This window comes from Cupressus sempervirens, chromosome 11 (genome assembly GCF_028749045.1).
Source record: "Cupressus sempervirens isolate cs-2001-9-10 chromosome 11, ASM2874904v1, whole genome shotgun sequence".
In the NCBI taxonomy this organism is placed as follows: Eukaryota; Viridiplantae; Streptophyta; class Pinopsida; order Cupressales; family Cupressaceae; genus Cupressus; species Cupressus sempervirens.
In genome coordinates, this window is record NC_143128.1 from 21,049,266 (window position 1) to 21,070,464 (window position 21,199).

A 21,199-nucleotide genomic window follows, 5' to 3' on the forward strand; every position below is an offset into this window, starting at 1 on the left:
CCTTTTTGCAAATCTAACCCTAGGTTGTTTGGACCTATGGGGGAGATGGGGATCTTAGAAGCTTGCACAATGTTTTCAGCCAAGATTTTATCTAAAACTAAATTTATTTGCATCTTTTTGGTATAGATGGTTTCAGTAGGACAGATTTTTTAGCATAACAACATCCTAAGACTTTTGTTTTGTCAAAATCCAAGCAGTTGAAATTTTGGCTCAATTTGGTTAGGGCACACAAATTGAGGCAAAAAATGGGCAATGTGGAACAAAATGACTATTACCATTGCACTGAGAAGGGCTGCAATCTCCAAAAATGGCTGTCCAAATGTTGAAATCTGAGATCGACAAGTTTGTTGATGATTTTTTGAAAGGCATGTTTTTCTGTGTAAGTATGGTTTTGTACACATCTGTATCATTGGATGTACTGCACCAACATGTACAACACAACATCGCTGGTATAAATTTGGCAGCACCCCCAAAAATAGTAGGTTTGAACCATATTTGGCACCTCTTCTAAATTTAGTAGTCTCTTATGAAAATTTCAGTAAGTTTTTTTCAGTGTGAAAATCTTTTCCTGACAAGTAGAACATACCAAGAATATTGTATTGAAATCAGCATGAAGTCATGTGGACATGTCAGCGGTACGGACTGTATCATCAAGTCGCTTTCAAGCCTATTGATTGTTTTTAAACCTACCTTATGTTTTTGGTCATACCATGAGCATACAAACTTGAAATTGTGCAGACGAGATATCATTGGAAAGCTGGTTTTGGCACAGACCCAATTTTGTAGCTTTATCTTTATTATCAGATTTAGCACTATTTTTTTGTGCCATGTCTTCAAAGTTAGTCTTTGCGTTTGCGCTTTCAGGGCTCTAATTTGCTCATACGGATTCCATTTTTCAAAAACTGCATATCTTTAGAAAGTTGGCTCTGTGCTCTATCCAAATCTACAACTGGCTTTTTCAGATTGTTCAACTTGAACATTTTGTTCATTTTTTTTTTTTTTTTTGTGTTTTTACCATTTGCTAAATTGCATAGACGTTTTAGCACCTAGAATGGATCTTTTTACATGGGATGGCTTCACTCGGGTTGGTCTACATGTATTGCTAGGGCATTTTAAGCATCTTTTACATACATTTTTCTATTTGTAGATGCATTGAGATAAATTTCCACTTGTGTTTTTTGTTTGGGGATTTTTCACATTCAGGTGTGCCATATTTTGTACGTGCATTGTATTATAAAGTGCGATGGGGGGTTGTTTAGTGCCTTTTTGTTTTGTTATCACACCTTTGTCTAGAGAGTGTCCCTTGATGACAACTTTGAATTCTAAAGATTTTGTCCCATGTGTGTGTGCATTGGATGCATACCCATTTTTCAGTTGTATGCACACTCTTGTGCATATTATAAATCTCCTTTGTGCGCTACTTGTTGACACGATTTTATGTGGAATGCATCTCTCTTTTCAACATTATGGAGGGGTTTCTATTGTTGGCATTAACACTTCCTCAATTTTGCCTAGTCGCGAGCTACGTGTTTAGGATGTGTTCCTATGTACTAGTTGAATGCAGTGGTTGTAATTCGATGAGATGGAGCTTTTACCATATAGATACTTCTGCATTCCAATTTGTGGAGGTGAATTATCCTCAGTTGATTAGCTATTTAGATTATTGGCACTTGTATTTTTGACTAGTGTTCACTCTTGCATGGTTGAGTAGTGTTGTTGGGGTCATGTAGATTCATGTGCCATTTGAATCTACGATTGAAATATGTTTTGCCTTTGTTTACCATCTTTTCATTGTTTGAGTAGTGTCGTTGGGGATATTCATGTAGATTGCAGATTGTCATCTTCTTTTGATCCCAATCATCAACTTTTTAGTGGAGGTTCTTCATACAGTATTATAGCAGTTATCATTTGACAATTGTCTACAACTTTTCTGTGCTTCAAGGATGCTTTTCATGTTCCTAGTCTTTTGAGACATTTTCGTGAGGCTTCTTGTTTCTTCCTTTTGCAGTTCATGTTTCTTTTGTGCAGTGCATCTCTTGTTTTTGGAGAGCAGTTTTCTTTTACTTGCTTTTTCTCCTTTTCGCCTTTTTGAGAGACTTTCATTGTACATGGGTACCTAATAAGGCCTCTTGTTGCCGGTGTAGGAGTTGATTAAACAACCACATAAGCCAATGAACATCTACAAACAAAACACCTATAAAAAGGACCAAGCAAAGAAGTAATGCTATATAATAATCCTAAAATTCTATATTGATTGCACAAATAATAAATTGAGATTGGGTTTACAATGAGTGTACGGTGTTTTTATAGAAAGAAAGAGTTCTAAAAATATCCAAAAACTAGTTACTAAAAATAGAAATTCAAAGCCATGATACGCAAAGTAGAAGTGTATGATATGCACAAGGTGAAATCTAGAGCTTGACTTAACTAGATTCACCTAAATTTAGGCTCAACTAAAAGCTGGAGCATGAATGTGAAAACATGTGCTCAATAATGCCTGAGAATATTCTTGAGAACATACACAATTAATTAATGCAACACTTGCAAATGTGCCTAATGCAACTAATATGCATGATTTAACACCTCCCCTTAAGTGAAACTTACGGAGACAAAAGAGTTCTAAGCATGGAATTCATGAAGGAGTCTTGAGAACAAAAACTTGATTAGTTATTCTTTTACAAAGCAATGCAACTCACACCAACTAGGTCTCTCTTAATAGAGAAAAGGAGAAAAACTACTTGGGAATAAACCCCTCCAAAAGTGAAAGATGCAATAAAAACAAAAAAAAGGTACTACATGTGACTAAGATGAATGAATGAAGGTATTTTATTGATCTCCACGAGACAAAACAAGCTAATAGGCCACACATCAGAAACCTAAACTATTTTGATGTCCATTTCAATGTCAGCCCTCCTGCTATGAATTTTTATTAGGAAGCCAGTGATTTAGTGCATTCTTACTTTGTCAAACAATTGATATATACAACCTTCCTCCAAGTTGTTCTCATATTGTTCACAAATATCCTGGTATGCAACACATCGAAAATAAAGTGCCATTTCTGTTTCAACACATCATTTACTGCAGAAAATGCACATTCTTCCTTCCCAAACCTGGTTGGGAACCGTCCATCTACCCGTCTTGCATTGTGAATGATGAGATCCATTTCTTAATTGTGCCACTAGCAATCTAGCTTTACCTTTGATTGTCACCTGTAATTAGTCTTTATCCTCATGGCCCTGAGTGGGATTGAACTCTCTCAGAATTTTTTTTGGGCACATTTGCTTTGTTCACATGGCAGCCCTGAATTTTTGCAGCACATATTTTTATCTCTTTATTGGTGTTGGGACAGTTTTGTATGTCAATGTCCCATTTATTTAACCATGCTTTGTTCTGCCCCATACACGTCTTCTTTCTGTAGACTAATCTCTTGTCCACCACTAACTTGGGCCAACGATGTTTATCCATATTTTTCATTTTTAAAAAATTGTTTAACAAACAGATAACCACCGAAGCTTCCATTGGATACATACCTGCTTCAGCCAAAAGAATCTCATATGGAATTGTTAATTTGACTTCAAGGCTAGTAGTAATAAGATGTTTCTTTTATTCTTTCAATTTGTTTCCACTTGTGATTAGAAAGACTACCCCCTTCACACCCCTCCCCTCCCCTCCAAACCTCACAGCCATATAGCATAGTTGGAGTAACCAACAAGCCAAAAAGAGTCTTCTTGGTTTTCCAATCCCATAGTTCTGCTTGTCTACACTTGTTTTGAAGCAAGAAAGTAGCTCTCCATCCCCCTTGTATCTGTTTAACTCTACATGTTTCCAACTGAGCCTATTGTGAAAGTCGATTCCTAAGTATTTATATTCCTCCACAATCTTAAGCATATTTCCTTAAAAGAGGAAATTAACTTGCTGTTTCTTCCTCTTTAAAGAGAAAATCGTGATCTTAGTCTTGTTTGTGTTCACCTGCATCCCAACTTAGTGAATAGAAACTCTCTAATGCCCACAAATGTTCTCTCAGATCTTTGGCTGATTGTGCGATTAGAATGAGATTATTTGCACAACGATGTAGCTTCACCCCATACCGAGCAAGTTTGATGCCCATTCCTACAGTTTGTTTAGCCACTCTTCAAGCTTATCAATATACAAGCCAAATAGGCTGGGTGAGAGAGAACAGCCCTATTTTACCTCAATATCACTGCCAGAACATTCTGACATGCCTTTTTTTGTCACGCATCTCACTCTCACTTGCTCATAGAGTCTATGTACAACTGCTCTAAGCTCATTCAAAATCTTGAGTTCCCACATTATTTTCCAAAGCTTGTCTCTAGGAACTGTGTCAAATGCTTTTTTGAAATCTACACAGCAGCAGAAGGCCTGTCTGCCTTGAAGATCCCAAACTCCAGGTGCCCCCCAAGAATTGAATCAGTCACATACATGCAATAAATATCACCCTCCGACAAGAGAGAGAAAACGAGGATAAGAATCCCCCCAATGAAGATGTAGGTCCCGTGCCAGTGATGAATGCCTGAAGGCAAAATTTGGTCAACTGCCTGCAAATGATGTTCCTCCACTTAGGAAGAAGCAAATTCATTGGAGATAGGAGTAGCCACTTCCATAAATTGGAAGAAATGGGAGTCCAAATCCAAATTGTATGCGCCTCTAGAAACGTCTCAAGTTATACTATGTCCATGGTAGATGATGCCACAAACCAATTATGCCCAATCAATGTAAGAAGGTGACACATTAAATCTTTGCAAAAGTTAATGAAGAACAAGATGCATGAGCGATAAAGAGAAGTTGACAACACTGATGTGGCTGTCAGCAAGAGAAGATGAATAACATCCAAATAATCCTCCAGATCTGCAACATGAGACTCAAAAAACAAGGATGATATGTTTGCAAGATACGAATCCTAGGTAGCTCTGTCTAGAGGAATAAGGTCTTGCTGGACTGAATCAATGGGGGCTGCGCATGAGCCAATGCCAATCTGATTAGGAACAACATAAGATGAAGATGATTGACATGGGATCTCAATGTGAGGAGTAGGAACATGAAGATATGCCTTTAATCGACCGGAACATGCAAGGCCTCTGACACACTCAAACTCCTCTGTAGTATCATCATCAAAGGCTATGAAATCTGCACGTGCAAGGGGAAGAAGACAATTTTCTGTAGGATCCCTAGGGAATGGATAGATATAAGGGTCTACATGCATCTCCCAAAGTTTGAGTCCAAAGTGCATGAGGACACCCAAGGTCTAATGTAGTACACATAGAACCAATCACGTCTAAAACATGGTCTGTGAGATTACCCCTAAAACCAATCAACACTAGAACCAATCACATCTAAAACATGGTCTGTGAGATTACCCCAAGCTGATTTACCTCCTGAAGATGCTGGTTTACATAGGAGTCCATACAAATATGGCAACATATCTAGCCAACTAAGATGTGCCAGGATGCCTTGCCCCCAAATGAATAACAAAAGGATGAATAAAAAAATCCTTGATACCTCCTCAAATGAATTTATTAGGCCCTAAGAATCTCAGATTATGTAGATCATATCAAATGTAATCCTCTCCATCAAACAGAGAATATGACTGCAGATCTGTTTAGTGGACTCTGGGAGCTTTCCAACGATATGCGGAAGTTGAAAAATGGACTCTAGATATGCAAGACATGGCCTTGGAAGTGCAAAAATGAACTATGTTTTTTGGAGGCTTGTACGGAAAATTGATTAAGAATCTCAAAAATCTGAAATATTGGAAATATGCACGCTAGCATCAGCTTTCTAATGATATATGATTTGCCCAATCTCAAGTTCATGTGGCCACGTTATGGCCAAAAAACCAACATTTGCTCCTTATGGTCAAAGAGGGTCAACCTGGTCAACAACCCCTGCAAGGATAAATTTGACTACCTTAACCCATTGTGGAAAATTTTGAGAATTTTCCTAGTTACTGATAAAAAGATTCCTCATTCACAAGGGAAAATATGACAAAATATTCTTGTGGTGGTTGGAATATGCTTGTGGAATCATTGGACAGTCTTCTCTAAATTTTGGGGTTCGTTAAAATTAGTAGAGTGCTGCTAAAGATAGGGAAATCGTCAAAGCTGGCTGGCGCTGCAAGCCAAATTTGAGTACATGCAGGACATACAAACTTGTGTCTGCAGGCTATACATGCCTGTATAAAGAAAAAAAAATACACCCACTAGAATTTGTTTTTAAAAAGCTTTCAAAATATTTTTTATGAATATATTTGAAAGTTTAATAAATCCAACCTGATGTTTTGACAGCACCTGCATATATTTTTTATTATATTTTTGTGGACACTTATGTATGCCCCCCATATTTTGATGCAAAGAGCTCTCTAGAGGAATAAGGTCATACTGGACTGAATCAATGGGGGCTACGCATGAGCCAATGCCAATTTGATTAGGAACGACTCAAGATGAAGATGATTGACGTGAGATTTCAATGCAAGGAGTAGGAACATGAAGATATGCCTTTGATACACCGGAACATGCAAGACCTCTGATACACTCAAACTCCTCTCTAGTATCATCATCAAAGGGTATGAAATCTGCACGTGCAAGGATAAGAAGACAATTTGCTGTAGATGGTCTACATGCATCTTCCAAAGTTGAGTCCAAAGTGCATGAGGACACACAATGTCCGATATAGTACACAGTGTCATAATCAACACTAGAATCAATCACATCTAAAACATGGTCTGTGAGATTACCCCAAGCTGATTTACCTCCTGAAGATGCTGGTTCAGATAGGAGTCCATACAAATATGGCAACATATCTAGCCAACTAAGATGTGTTAGGATGCCTTGCCCCCAAATGAATAACAAAAGGATGAGCAAAAATTCCCATGATACCTCCTCAAATGAACTTAGTGTACCCTAAGAATCTCAGATTATGTAGATCATATGAATATAATCCTCTCCAACAAACACATAATATGACTGCAGATCTGTATAGTGGGCTCTGGGAGCTTTCCATTGATATGTGGAAGTTGAAAAATGGAGTCCAGATATGCAAGACATGGCCTCAGAAGTGCAAAATGAATCATGTCTTTGGAGGCTCATAAGGAAAATGGATTAAGAGTTTCAAAAATCAGAAATGTTGGAAAGATGCCCGCTGGCATCAGCTTTCCAATGATATATGATTTACCTAATTTCGAGTTTGTGTGGCCACATTATGGCCAAAAAATCAACAGTTGCTCCTTACAGCAAAGAGGGTCAACCTTGTCATCAAATTTATCTAGTCAACAAATCCTGCAAGGATAAATTTGAAGACCTTCAATCTGTCATGGAAAATCAAGTTGCTGAGATAAAGATTCCTCATTCACAAGGAAAAATACACCAAAAGCTTCTCTGTGGTAGTCGGAATATACTTGCGGAATCATTGGAAAGTCTTCTCTAAATTTTGGTGTTCGCTAAAATTAGTCAAGTGCTGCTAAAGATAGGGAAATCGCCAAAGCTGTCAAGCACTGCAAGTCAATTTGAGTACATGCAGGACATACAAACTTGCGTCTGCAGGCTGTACGGACTTTCGTTTGCAGGCTGTACATGCCTGTAAAAAGAAAAAACACATTTTTATTGAAAAAATACACCCACTAGAATTTGTTTTCTAAAAACTTTGAAAATAATTTGTATGAAAATATTTGAAAGTTTGATAAACCCAGCGTGATTTTTTGACAGAACCTGCATATATTTTTTATTATTTTTTTGAGGACACTGATGTATGCCCTCAATATTTTGATGCAAAGAGCTGTATAGTTGCCTTGTTTTTCGTGCAGCCCAAAAATTTGCCCAAAATTGACAATGTTGACGACTGTCAAGTTTTATATGGATTGATGGGTTTTTGGGTGTTCTAAGCTCAACTATGATGTCTGTTTTGCACCAAACTGCTTAGATTTTTCAGCTACCCTCGGATTTTGCCTTGATGTTTGTGCCTTCAGCCAAATTGACCTGATTTTTCAGTTGCTCTGATTTTGACAAAATGATAGTGGATCTTAAGATTTTTCACACAATGACAACGTCCATTTGACCCCAATGTGCATTGAAAATTCACTTGAGTTTGGATCCCTCAAGCATGTAGACATAAATTTGATAAATCTAAAGCTCTGATATCTTGTAGAAGTTGATGGAACAACCATAGAAGTCAAGGGTCATTTGCAAGCAAAATACATATCTCACAAAGAGACCAAGCAAAGATAATTTATAACAACCATAGAATTTTGTATTGATTTCACAAATAATGAATTGAGATTGGTATTGGGATTTGGGGTACATTACAATGAATTAATGACTTGCTTTAATATAAAACAAGAGTGCTAAAATATCCAAAAGCTAGTTTACTAAAAATAGCAAACTAAAGCTAAGATATGCAAACTAGAGCCTAGCTAAACCAGATTGATCTAAATTTAGGCTCAACTAAATGAACTTTCGCTATAGCGTGAATGTGCAAACATGTGCTCAATTATGCATGATAATATGCATAATAATATTCTTGAGCATGTACACAATTAGTTAAAGCAACATATGCAAATGCATCTAATACAATTATACAACTGATATGCTCTTTTAACAATTGGGACCTATTCATGCATTTCTTGCTTGGAGCTCTGTTTCTCCCTAAGTTTCACTTATGGGGGGTTGTTAGAGCATGCATATTTGTTGCATTACCTATATTTGGATATGTTGCATAATTAATTTTTGCATATGCTCAAGAATATTTTCGTACATAGTTTTATGCAAAATTGAGTACATGTTTGCACATACATGCCTAGTTTAAGTTTACTTAGTTGAGCTTAATTTAGTCTAGTTCAGTTTATTGGGCACCAATTTACCTTTTCAGCTCTAGTTTGCATATCATAACGTTTTTAGCTATTCTCTATATTTTAGAGACATGCTTCTTGAGAAATGCAGCAATTATATTTAATTGCCTAGCTTGTGGGACATGTTCTTATTTTGCTGTTTGATCTTGGAGGTGTTTGTGTTGCAAATATTGACATGGCTTCATAACCTCAACATAGTATCAAAGCACCATAGCTTCAACACTTATAATGTTTTTAATGACATAATCAGGTTTATAAGCACCGAGAATGTGTTTCAAGCATGAGACAAGTCTGCCTGGATTTAGATAGATGGTAGTTAAGTGCCAAAGCAATCTGAAAAGGTTGATTTTGTCATTTAGATGCAAATTTAGCTTATACAGGTGCGCCTGGCTGTTAAGAATTACCTTTAAGTGTCAGAGGCTGTTGAATTGTGCTCTCTATGTTTGAAGTGACAGAGATTGCACTTTGACACACCTGAAAGCTCAGGTAAGAGTAGTTTGAAGATTCGCCTAGTACTTGTAAAACTATGCAAACTCTTGAGTCTCTGAACTGACTGAGCCGAGTAGACCAGACTCTTGTGCCAAGTCCAGCCGAGTTGTGGAGAATACTCAGAGGAGTCCTGCTTCAAGATTCTCTAAACTTCAGGCTCAGACTCTTGATTCTTGAACTTAGACTCTTCTATCTGATGCTTGGGCATAACATCCACACTTTTTAAAGTGAAATTTCATCTTTCATTAGTCATTTTTTGATCTTATTCACTCATTTGACCTAGTGAAGCCTCAATAAAGCAAGAAGATGATTTGAGAATATAATTTTTAAGGATTCAGAGTTGATTGAATTATCAAACAAAAGGAACAAAATTGGATGCAATGAAGGAAGACAAAGTCACTTTGAAAAAACAATCTATCATCATTTTGATATTGATGTACTTTCTAGTTCAAGTTTTGAAAATTTAAGTACACTAGAAGGGGAAAGACGAAGATGTAAACGGGATTTGGTTGTTTTCTTTCTTCGACATATCATCATATGTAAAACAGTTATAAAAATGCAGTTATTCGTTAATTTTTATAATGTTTATAATATTATAGTGCATTGCTCGACTTTGAAACTATGAAATTGCAAATTTAGAGAGTTTATGATGTATAATGTTTGAATTATGAGAAATTGATAGTCAAATTAGACTTCCATGTCCTTGAAATGCTGAGCTCTGAGTAGAAGTAAACAATTTGGGCTGCTGAGATGAGTTGAAGTCCAAGTTTTTGGACTATGGTTTTAAGTGATCAAATCAGTTTGTAAGCGCACCTAGAAGGTAAAGTGCAAGGTTAAGTGATGATAGTGACTACCAGGCACACCAACAAGGTAAAGGACTTTTAGCGGCAGATGCACATAAAATAAGCACCTAGTAGACATGGACAGCTCTTTTAAATGACATCATCATAAAAAAAAGTGTTTTGAGTGTCGTGGCATGATGAGGCTAGAATGGATTAAGCGTGTGGAGCTATTTGGATGACAGATGCGAAAAAACAGCACTAAGTATGGTGGATGAAGATCTAAGTGACATGAATAGCAAAATTAGTCCTGAACAGTTTAGAGCATGGTTATCACTAATCTATTCGGTTTCTAGCTTGCGATGGTGGATAAACCAGTGGTTATAATCCTCTATAGCAACAGTTTTTCAACTATGCATGGTGGCAGTTTTCATACTGCAGATTTCAAAGGCCTTAAGATTCATAGACATGGATTCATACCTGGTTTTCATGTGTACGGTTTAACTTGAAGGTGAAACACCTTGGGGTTCCCATATAAGTTGATTTAACCCTTTTTTTTTTTTAACCTTCGACAATGGTTTTCTAGCAAGTAGATGGATCATGACAGTTAATAAATCACTATTTTTTATCACAACACTATTAATAACAAATAATAAATTTATAAAAAAGAAAAAACAGAAATAGTTCACAAAGGCCTGGAAATTTACCAAGGTTAAGGGCACTCCCTGGGTTTCAATCTTTTCATGCTTGGTGATTGAATTTTATGTTTATTTTTTGTTCCTCTATATATTGAATTATTTTTTAAAAATTTCTCTTTCGATGTTTTTAATGCTATTTAAAATCCAGGGGTTCTTGGATAATTGACGCATCTTGTGTTCCTTTTCCTCTGATTTGGATGCAAAAAGCAAAACATATAAATATTAGCAAATTTGTTTTTTTTATAATAATCATAAATTATTGAATGCTAACACAAGTTCAATGTTTCAGTGTAACATATTTGATTTTTTTTTCAAAAATTGGAAACCCAAAATATCAAATGATAAGTTCAGATCTATATTCCGTTTTTGACAGTCTACTTATCGAAATGGATGCCCTAGGGTTTGAATTTTTCTATTTTCTTGGTTTGTTTCGTTCTGGCAACTGCAGCAGCAGCACATAACAGGCTTTTCAGTCAGTTTGGTGTTTAACTTTTTGGGTCACCGTACAAATGCACACAAATGAATGGTGTTCTTTCAAGGAATGGAAATTGAACAACACCAGAAATGGAAAATATCTTGGTAAATTTGGTTTTCAATCGTTTGATCATTTGTACTTGTGGCCTAGGTCATACTTTGCCCTTTGTTTCGATCAGAAGTGCATCAAAACCTGACTCCACTTGACATTTAGTTGATTATTTAGTTTATTTAGTCTCTACTTAAATTTAGAAATAAAAGACATCTGGTACTTTTCATTTTAACTAGACAAACTCAGAGTTCATGATTGTCTGGCCTTGTTGAATTTGAGTTAAAATTAGCTTGGAACAAAGTGGTGATTCACAGCATGCCGTGATTGAAACTAAAAATAACATTCAAATTCAACAGTGTAATCCGAGGAGGGATCTCCTATTATGTGCTGATTTATGATGCAGTGTAAATAGGAGGCACATAAAGATAGTAAAAAATGGAATATTTGCATGAGTTGGATATTAGCCAGATCATGATATTATCATAACATTTTTACAATTTGACATTAAACATTCAACTTAAATTCTAGATTGAAGAATCAAATATGAGCATCAATAGTCGATGGTCTCTGCTATGTACATGTATCAACTAGGTAGAAATGTGGTCAATATGTAATATCTACATACTAAACATAGAATTATAATATAGTAGTACTAAGTAGATGCCCAAGTAGATTAAATGGTGTGATGTGATATCTGTCTATCTATCTATATTAAGGGATGCTCATGATGGGTCCTTTCCTTTATGGAACAACAGATAACATCTATTTTTAGTAACTGATGACAACCGATAGTAACTAATGACCTTTAATCAGATATATAACATAGAGAAAGACAATGAAAACATTTATTTGTTTCTATGTTATAATAACTTAATGGTTACCATGTCACAGTACTGATTTGCAGCTTATATTGACTACACAAATTAAGATAGCTATTGTATTCTAATGCTATACTGCTTGACCCATGGTTTGGAGGATCCTCTTTTCTCATGTTGGTCTCAAGTGCATTGATCATTTTCATTTACTTTTCTTTCCTTGGTAATAATTTTTTAATTTTATTTAAGATAAAGTAACATTACATTTTGCAGTAAAAATCTAGCTTAACCAGCTCGAACCTCCATCAACTGTTTCTTGAGCAAAAAGCACCCCAACCACCATGAGACCTTTTATGGTCATTACAGTAAGATTTTACTATTTAGAACTAGTTCTACGACATCAAAATTGGCATCCAACTGTGCCACCCTAACAAAATTTACAGGCCAACATTTTTAACAAAAAGATGTTTAACCACCATTACTTAAAAAGAAATTAACCCTACACATGGAGAACCAGGCAGCAATGGGGAAATTGGAGTCCACTTCCTCGATGTAAGATGCATTCTAGGGCTTGTTTCTTCCTTCAGTGTGCTCCCGGAGCCATTCATTCAGCTTGGCCTCTGTGCACTTAGCTCTATCATTGCCACCCATCTCTTTACGCTTCTTAAGCCGCTTTTGCAACTTGGCATCATCCTCCGCAGTCCAGCCTGAAGCCCGTTTAATCTCTTCTATTTCCGTGTCCAATAAGTGGATCATTACCACCATTTTTAAAGCCAGCCATCCCTTGTGTGGCTCCCTAAACCTGTGATTTCTGTCTCTTTCCTCAAATTTCCACACGAAGGGAGTGTACTTGGTACCTTCAATTTTCTCCAGACCAGTCTGCTCATCCCCCAAATTAATTCCCAGCCCTGGAATAGATTTCTCCAGGATTTCGTCCATTCCTCCAAGTGGTTCTTTTGGTACAATGGTCTTCATTATCAGCTTGATAATGTTCTTATCTTCTCCAAGTTGCAGAGCCCACACCATTATCATTGAGAAAATGTCTGTGTTTGTTTGATGACGATTCTGCACCTGATGAAACATGTCACCTAGAAGAATCATAACACTCTGAGAGGTTTTTGTCTTCAAAATTAACAAGTTTATCAATCCTCTTCTTTGTCATTTGTCCATGGTAGGGATTCTGTTGCTTGGGGCAAGTGAGAGCAGATGCATTTCCATCATTCACAATCACTCCAGAGCACACCTTCCGAATAACTAAAAAACTGCGAATGAAAAGTCCCATTGCCATGTTTAAAAGCTTAAAATTCGACCTCTCTCCACAATAAATGCCCTGTCCATCAATGGTTATTTGGCACTCGTTCCTTTAACCAAAACATGAACCCATTTGATGTTTTTCTTGTTGCTTGCGGACTAAGGGAGAATAATATTTATTGCACTTGATTGCCTTCATCCATCCCTAAGTGTTGGAAATCTACATGGACGATTTCATGCAACTTGAAGGTCAATGCCCAATTTGATAGCTTATCAGCCTCTTTGTTGCCTTGTCTGCGGACATATGTAATTTTGAACTCATCTAGAGGTGTCAATTCTTCAGTTATTAGGTCTATGCAGTTCTGCAAATGCCAAGCATGTATGTCGCCTTTCATTGTTGCATTTACAATAATTTGTGAACCCCCTTCTACATGAAGTTTTCTGACACCTAACCTTTCGGCTGCCCTTACTGTCAGCAGAGCCGCCTTCGACTCAGCAACATTATTTGTTCCTTCTAGCAATCTTTTTCCCCACATGCTATTAGATTACCATTCCAGTCTGGAATGATGAATCCTGCTCCTGATGGTCCAGGGTTGCCTTTCAAAGCACCATCAAAGTTATATTTCCAGCAACCTTCACTATGTTTTTCCCATTCAGCATCACACAACATTCACATCTGATGTATTTACCCATCCAAGCCCATTCATGGGCCAAATTCTCATTTACTTCTTTTGATCATTTGTGGAAATTAGAATTAATTGTCTGCAAATCACTTAAGATTATTTGTAGACATTATTGTATCTTTCTGAACCTTCAATTTTTTGCAGTGCTGGTGTTGCTAAAAAGTGTCCAAGCTGTCATGCATTTCCAGAAAGTTTAGCCATTATAATCCTTTGTTTCAGTGGTTTTGTAATGTTGGACTTACTTTTATGGTTTAAGAAAATGGGACGTGAAACACAGTTCAGTTGTGGTTTTCAAGAGGATTTTCTTGCATATAGATGATTTTCTCTGCTTTACTCAAAATTTGATAGCTGAATTTTGAACTTATTGGACAGGGTGGGCTCTTTGCTGAAGTGGTTCAGATGGAGGAAATAGTTAATAGAGTAGACATTTTTGTTTGTGATGGTTTTGAGCTGCTTATAGGCTGGCTATGAATCTTCTTGCTGTGCTTGTGGGAGATGGCCATGACCTTTACAGGGCAAGTTTTTCTCCATCCTTGAGACATTGAGATGGATGAGAAAGTGGAAAGAGCAGCAGAAAACACCAATGTTTCAAGGCAGGTTGGTTCTAGACTTCACCATGTAACAAATGAGGCGTTTTTACCATCAAGTCATGGAATAGCATATGAGCCGACTTTCATTCCTCCAAATCTGAGACCCTTGATCTTTGGTAAAGGAAATGGAGGAGTGCGTGTTGCAAATTATTCAGTGCAAACTGGTGAGGAATTTGCTCTGCAATTTGCACAAGAAGCATCAAGAATCCAGAGACGAGTAGAATTGGAACAAGTACCACTTTCAAAAGCAAATGCTCTTGAATCCAACAATTATGTTTATGAGGATTTGACAGGTATTCTTGGTATTGGGCGAGTTGATTCTGGAACTAATTCTGAGATTTCTATACTAGGAGCAGACAGAGGCAACTTAAGTGGTTATGGGAGCCATTGCAAGCCGTTATATAATGACTCTTTACAAGGAATACAAACTTCTCAGTCTGGCAGTGATGGTGGGTATCACTTGGATGATGGATCCTTTCCTTCCACTCAGCAAACTGGACTTAATCACCCATCTTGCTCTACGCACCAATCTTACCATTCAGGCCTATCCACTGATTCTTCCCAAGGAAAGGTCAAGTTCATGTGTAGTTTTGGGGGAAAAATTCTGCCCAGGCCTAGTGATGGGAGGCTTAGATATGTGGGTGGTGAAACACGTATTATAACTGTGAGTAAGGATGTTGGCTATGAGGAACTTATGCAAAAAATTATTGATGTTTATGGTCAAGCTCTTGTTCTGAAGTATCAGTTGCCAGGTGAGGATCTTGATGCTTTGGTGTCTGTCTCTTCTGATGAGGATCTTGAAAATATGATGGAAGAGTATTACAAATTGGATAATAAGGATGGGTCTTCACGACTGCGGATCTTTCTTTTCACTGGATCCGATAATGAACTTACTCATTTTGATGTAATAGCTGATTTGAGGCATTCTAAGCAGCAATATGTTGATGCAGTCAATGGTATCATGGATATGAGCACAAGAAAACATTCAGACAGTATGGTGAGTTTTTCATCACAGCATCTGGATAATTTGATTGGATTAGATGTTGCAGAGAACTGGAACACTGGTAGAAGAGCTCAAGAAGACATGGATTCATTACGGCCTCAATATTTAAAAGATGGTCAGAAGATTGTAAATTTTCCAAATGTTGTGCCATTGTCTTCCAAGCCACTAGTATCTCATTCTGCTTTAGCAATCAAATCACTTGCATTCTCAGCTCCATTCTCTTCTCTGCCCATGCATGTCACAGTCAAACAATCTGCAGTAGCAGAAACTCCTATGCACTTTATCCAAGCGCCGATAAATTTGCAGCCACACTCGGTAGTTATGCCATCAGAGGGTATCCATGATATAGATTATGGAAGACCCATATCCTCCTCTGCTGCGTTTCAGCCTGACTTCCAGTATACAGATACAGAGTCTAAAACACTCCAAGATTCAGCTGGCAATCAGAACAATGATTTTCTGCTTCCAAGCCACTCTGATTCGATGTACAAAGGTGATGGCCGATTCACTGATACTAAGGTTGCCCAGCCCATATTGGATCTCAGGTCAGATGAGCTTCAATCCGTGGATCTTCAACGAACCACTCAATACCGACCTCCAGTACATCAACCTGTGTGGCCTCGTTTTGTTACAGAACAATATAGCTACACACCAACAGATTATGTTCCACAGGTAAATTCTGGTGGTGTGTATTTGCAACACTGTGTTCAACAGCGTACAATGCAGAATACTCAGTCTGGAAACCATGGTACAGCTGCTCTCAAACTTGCCAATCCGGTACACTTAACCCATGATGATGAGGTTGAAGCTCTTCAAAATTCCAGTTTGAACAACGACCCTGGTCTCAATACCTTGAATCAGGTGGCATCATCTCTAAACCAAGGTGGAGGAGTCCAGTCAATTGCACAGGGGGAGCAAACTCACAATACTTTACATGTTGATCAACAATACATTAGCACAAGGGTGCTACAAGATGACAATCAGTTCAATGGAGATTTCTGCCCTACAGCATCTGCTAATTCTAGCGAGAACTTGCATGCACAAGCTGTTTATCAGCAGAGTTTGCCTTCTAATCTGTCTCATCCAGATGAGCATTTCACTCATCAGCAGACACTGTCTCAGGAAGTTGTCACAAATTTAAATGAACGGTTTATTCGTCCACAGGCATTACCTCATGTTCTTTCTGATAATGTGCTACAAACACATGCCACGAAGTCAGTCCATATCGCGAGCGAACGGGTTCCTATTTATCAAGGTCATCATTCAGATAGTTTAATAGGAACGGGACATTCTCATGTCGGACCAAGAACTACTCAAGAAAGCTTGTTATCATTCCTAGATCAAGGCGTTGTGGGTGATGCAGAAAGTAAAGTTCATCAGGATGAGCGAATTTCACCAACCTATCCTGGATGGCGACAAGGTAAAGCTTCACACAGTAGTGGAGAGAGTTTGAAAGAACAACATTTGTTTCATTCTAATTTCAGTGAAAGCTTAGATGAGAGTGATAAAGTTATTGACCAAAAGACATTGGAAAAGGATGATAAAATGCCCGCTGCTAGGAGGACAAGAACTGATCAATTTGATTCCAGTAACAAAGAGCAGATTTCCCAATTGTCAGGGGTTGACCATGCCAAACCAGCTGCAAGCTATGGTGTGGCAAAACCACCAGAGGACATAAGCTCTCTTGTGTCCGTTGGTTTGGATACTTCTTATGAAGCTTTTCAAAAAACAGAGAGTCCTGAAACTTTAGTGCCCACATCATATCAACTTAAGGTGCCTATTACCACAGGACCGGTTGGAGCAACCTGCATTGTTACTGAAGCCATGCAAACATCACAGTTGTCTGAAAGGATAAACCACTCTGTATTGCCTAGGCCTGGATCTAGTGCTCAGGAAGCAAAAATATCTATTCCTCTTGAAGAACACACTGCTCATCATCACATTGGAAATGCTCATCTTCAACTGCCTACTGTTGATCAAAGGATCAATAATGAAAGATTGACAGAGACTGGTTCTAATCCTTTCTTTACTACAACTGGAGTTGAAGCTTGTGTTCCTTCAAGCATTTCTGGGATGTGGTGGGATGGGATGAGATCAGAAAGAGACTACACAAAAGTTGAGGCATCCAGATATACCTGTGAGCCAAAAGGGAATTCAATAGATGAATTAGCTAATGATAAATTTCCTTCAACAGTTAATGATATGGGCAGGCCTCAATACCATCCTGCACAATTTTTGGGGAAGAGTCTGATTGATGATGATTATGGGCACTTGTATCCAGTTTCAGGTATTCTTTCAAATGCTAGATTTATTGATGAGCTTCCAGGTTCTAGTTCTATGCATGTGCCTGTTAGCTCTGAAGATGGAATTTACCAGAAAACAGTTCCTTTGAACAACAATATTAGTAAAGGTTTATTCCACCAGGCAACAGCTGACCAAGCAGGAAGTGATGAGATTAATGAGAGCTACTCTAATGATTTTAAATCCGATTTCGATGCTATGGGAGTTGCTTTGGACCATGTTAACCTAAATGAAAAATTAGACATGGAAAGAAAAGGAGAGTTGCTCAATTTTTCAGAGATGACAGATACACTAAATTCAAACTTTCCTCCTATATTAAATCTGTCTGATAGCAAATGGGGTGCTGTAAGTGAGGATGTTAGAGTCGATGACAATATTTTACTTGAAAAAACGGTTGAAGTAGCAGATGAGGATTCCACAATAATTGAGGGTTCCATATTAGATCATGATTCAGATAATGATGTATGTCATTTACAATTCTGAACTTATTTTGAATCCTTTAGACATCAGTAGATTGTAGAATAATGTGTACTATGCTAACATATGCTTTGTGTGAGTAGGAAGCTAGAATTGAAGATTTAGACAAGGATGAAGCTGCCAGTGATGCAGTTATCGCTGAATTTGAAGCTATAGCACATGGATTGCAGGTTAGAGATATATCACGTTCTTATTATCCTAAATTATTGTGTTTCCAAGTTAGAAAAATGTTTTGTATTGGATTGTTCTAGAGGCTTTTTGTTTATGCAACTCCTTGAGCAGATTATAAAGAATGCTGACCTTGAAGAACTGCGAGAACTTGGGTCTGGCACTTTTGGGACAGTTTACCACGGAAAATGGAGGGGATCTGATGTTGCAATTAAACGAATAAAAAACAGCTGTTTTATGGGAAGGCCATCAGAGCAAGAGCGCATGGTGAGAATACCTAATCTATAATTGCTTTGTTTAATGTTGAATTTTTTTTAAAAATTCTTTTCAGCAATCATTGCATTTTCTTTATAAAGTCTATATCCTGTGAAGTGCATGGTGGTGAACTAAATATGACTGGTATAATGACTTTAGAGAGCTGATTTTTGGCGGGAAGCTTTGATGCTTGCACAAATGCATCATCCAAATGTTGTTGCCTTCTATGGTGTTGTCCCAGATGGCCCTGGAGGAACTCTGGCAACTGTGACAGAATACATGGTAAATGGCTCACTTAAACAAGTCCTTCAAAGGAAAGATAGGTATGGTTTCTGCCATTGATTTTGATTTTCTTTTACCATCCTTTCTATTGGATGCTGGCTTTATTTTTTATTGTAGACTTCATTACCAATTTTTTAACCAATAGAAGGCAAGAGAATATGATATGGAATGTTGCTGCCACGAAAAGAGCAGCTAATGTTACGAATATTGGAAAATGTAATGTTACTTGCAGGTCCATTGATCGGAGAAAGCGGTTGTCAATTGCAATGGACGCAGCTTTTGGAATGGAATATTTGCATAGCAAGAATATTGTGCACTTTGACTTGAAATGTGAGAATTTGTTGGTCAACATGCGAGACCCTCAGCGTCCTATCTGCAAGGTACAATTTTTCTCTTTCACAATATTTGTTTATATTTAGTGGTTCATCTCTTCTTTGGTACTTCTGAAACTTTTTCCGGCACCTGAATCATTACAACATTGTTTTCGTTCTCCTCCCATCCTTTTTGACCAATATGGACTGTGGGCAAATAAAGATTTGAATAAAGCTGAACTTTAAATGGCTTATTTTCAGGTTGGGGATTTAGGCCTGTCCAAAATTAAACATCAAACCTTAGTTTCTGGTGGTGTGCGTGGAACCCTCCCATGGATGGCTCCAGAGTTATTAAATGGAAGTAGCGACATGGTTTCTGAGAAGGTTAAATAGAAGAAATTTTTTCGTTTTTTCTCAAGTGTCTTTTTAACTAAAAAATAGTGAATAGTAAATACTGCTGTGTCGAACCATTGGCTTCAGTTCTAAGTTCCTTGTAGTTGCTTGCTTTATTTGCTTCAGGTTGATGTGTTTTCATTTGGAATAGTAATGTGGGAGCTCCTCACAGGCGACGAACCATATGCTAACATGCATTATGGAGCAATCATTGGTATGCTCTTTACATAGGAAAAACATGTTACAGTGTCCTGGAATTTGTAATCTTTGAGTCTTGTAGATGGTTGGTAAAGATGGGCAATGCTACCAGTAAATCTCATATTGAGTTTTTGGAACCTCTTCTCAAGCTTGAATATACAAAACTGCGCAGGAGGTATAGTGAACAATACATTGCGTCCACATGTACCAAACTGGTGTGATCCTGCTTGGAGAACTTTAATGGAGCAGTGCTGGTCAGCGGACCCTAACGGAAGACCGTCATTTACAGAAATAGCAAACCGATTACGCACAATGTCATTTCATTCAAGGGGTCATGGTCACCATCCTCATGCTCATCATGGTTAGAGAAAAGCGAATTGAAGATTTCTGCACTTTATTTTAGGCAAGGTTTGGGACTGATGCATACATGATGTTAACATTTTTAAATTGTTTATAATTTATTAACTATGAGGGGCTTAAAATTCCATGAGATATTACGAAAGTCCCTTCAGATTTACTTGTATGTTAGCTGTGAACACCCTATTGGGGAGGGGGTGGGGATGGTTTCAATAACAACAATTTGAATGTAGTATATGTCTAATATGTCTTTGCTGAAGGGAATAAGTGCCCTGCTGCATATTGCAATATGTAAAAATGGCACTTCATGCTGTTTGCATCCAAGGCCAGGGGTTATAAGAAATATTGTATCAAATTAATGTAAAAGAATGCTGTTTTCCAATGTGGAGGAATAGAGGGCATTTCAACCCTGCAATTTTACAATGTGGGCGTCCCTCATATTTCTATTTGTTAGATTGAATTACATCTGTACTGTTTTTAAAGTTTTGGTGTATTGAATTTGATAATCGCAAAGGTCAATATTTGAACAAATTCGCAGAATAGTCATAATAGCTAAATTGTAGAATGGCTCATTAAAAATGGAAGTTAGATACATTTTAAATCATGGAAAATCATCTTTCACCATCCATTCCCTTGGTTTTTATTATTGAATAGGTGTTCATGTCTATGATAATGCCCGTTTGTTTGCAGTAGACAAGTTATGAATGCCATTCTTCTAAAATCTATGGGATTATAAGAATATGGACAGGCTTAAACTTTATTGGGA

General features: G+C 37.5%; 1 protein-coding gene across 3 annotated transcripts in view; it reads left to right on the forward strand.

Moving 5' to 3' along the window:
• The window catches only part of LOC149528036 (RAF-like serine/threonine-protein kinase 20), a 51,513-nt gene extending 30,657 nt beyond the window's left edge, over window positions 1-20,856 (forward strand). For all 3 annotated transcript variants that reach the window (XM_089808528.1, XM_089808530.1, XM_089808529.1), the window contains 8 exons: window positions 14,471-18,454; window positions 18,553-18,639; window positions 18,752-18,904; window positions 19,052-19,215; window positions 19,407-19,554; window positions 19,747-19,869; window positions 20,005-20,092; window positions 20,249-20,856. In XM_089808528.1, coding sequence (XP_089664654.1) covers window positions 14,645-18,454; window positions 18,553-18,639; window positions 18,752-18,904; window positions 19,052-19,215; window positions 19,407-19,554; window positions 19,747-19,869; window positions 20,005-20,092; window positions 20,249-20,442 — 4,767 coding nt within the window. In that variant the 5' untranslated portion in view covers window positions 14,471-14,644 and the 3' untranslated portion in view covers window positions 20,443-20,856. The remainder of the gene's footprint in view (window positions 1-14,470; window positions 18,455-18,552; window positions 18,640-18,751; window positions 18,905-19,051; window positions 19,216-19,406; window positions 19,555-19,746; window positions 19,870-20,004; window positions 20,093-20,248) is intronic.
• Window positions 20,857-21,199: the final 343 nt, after the last annotated feature.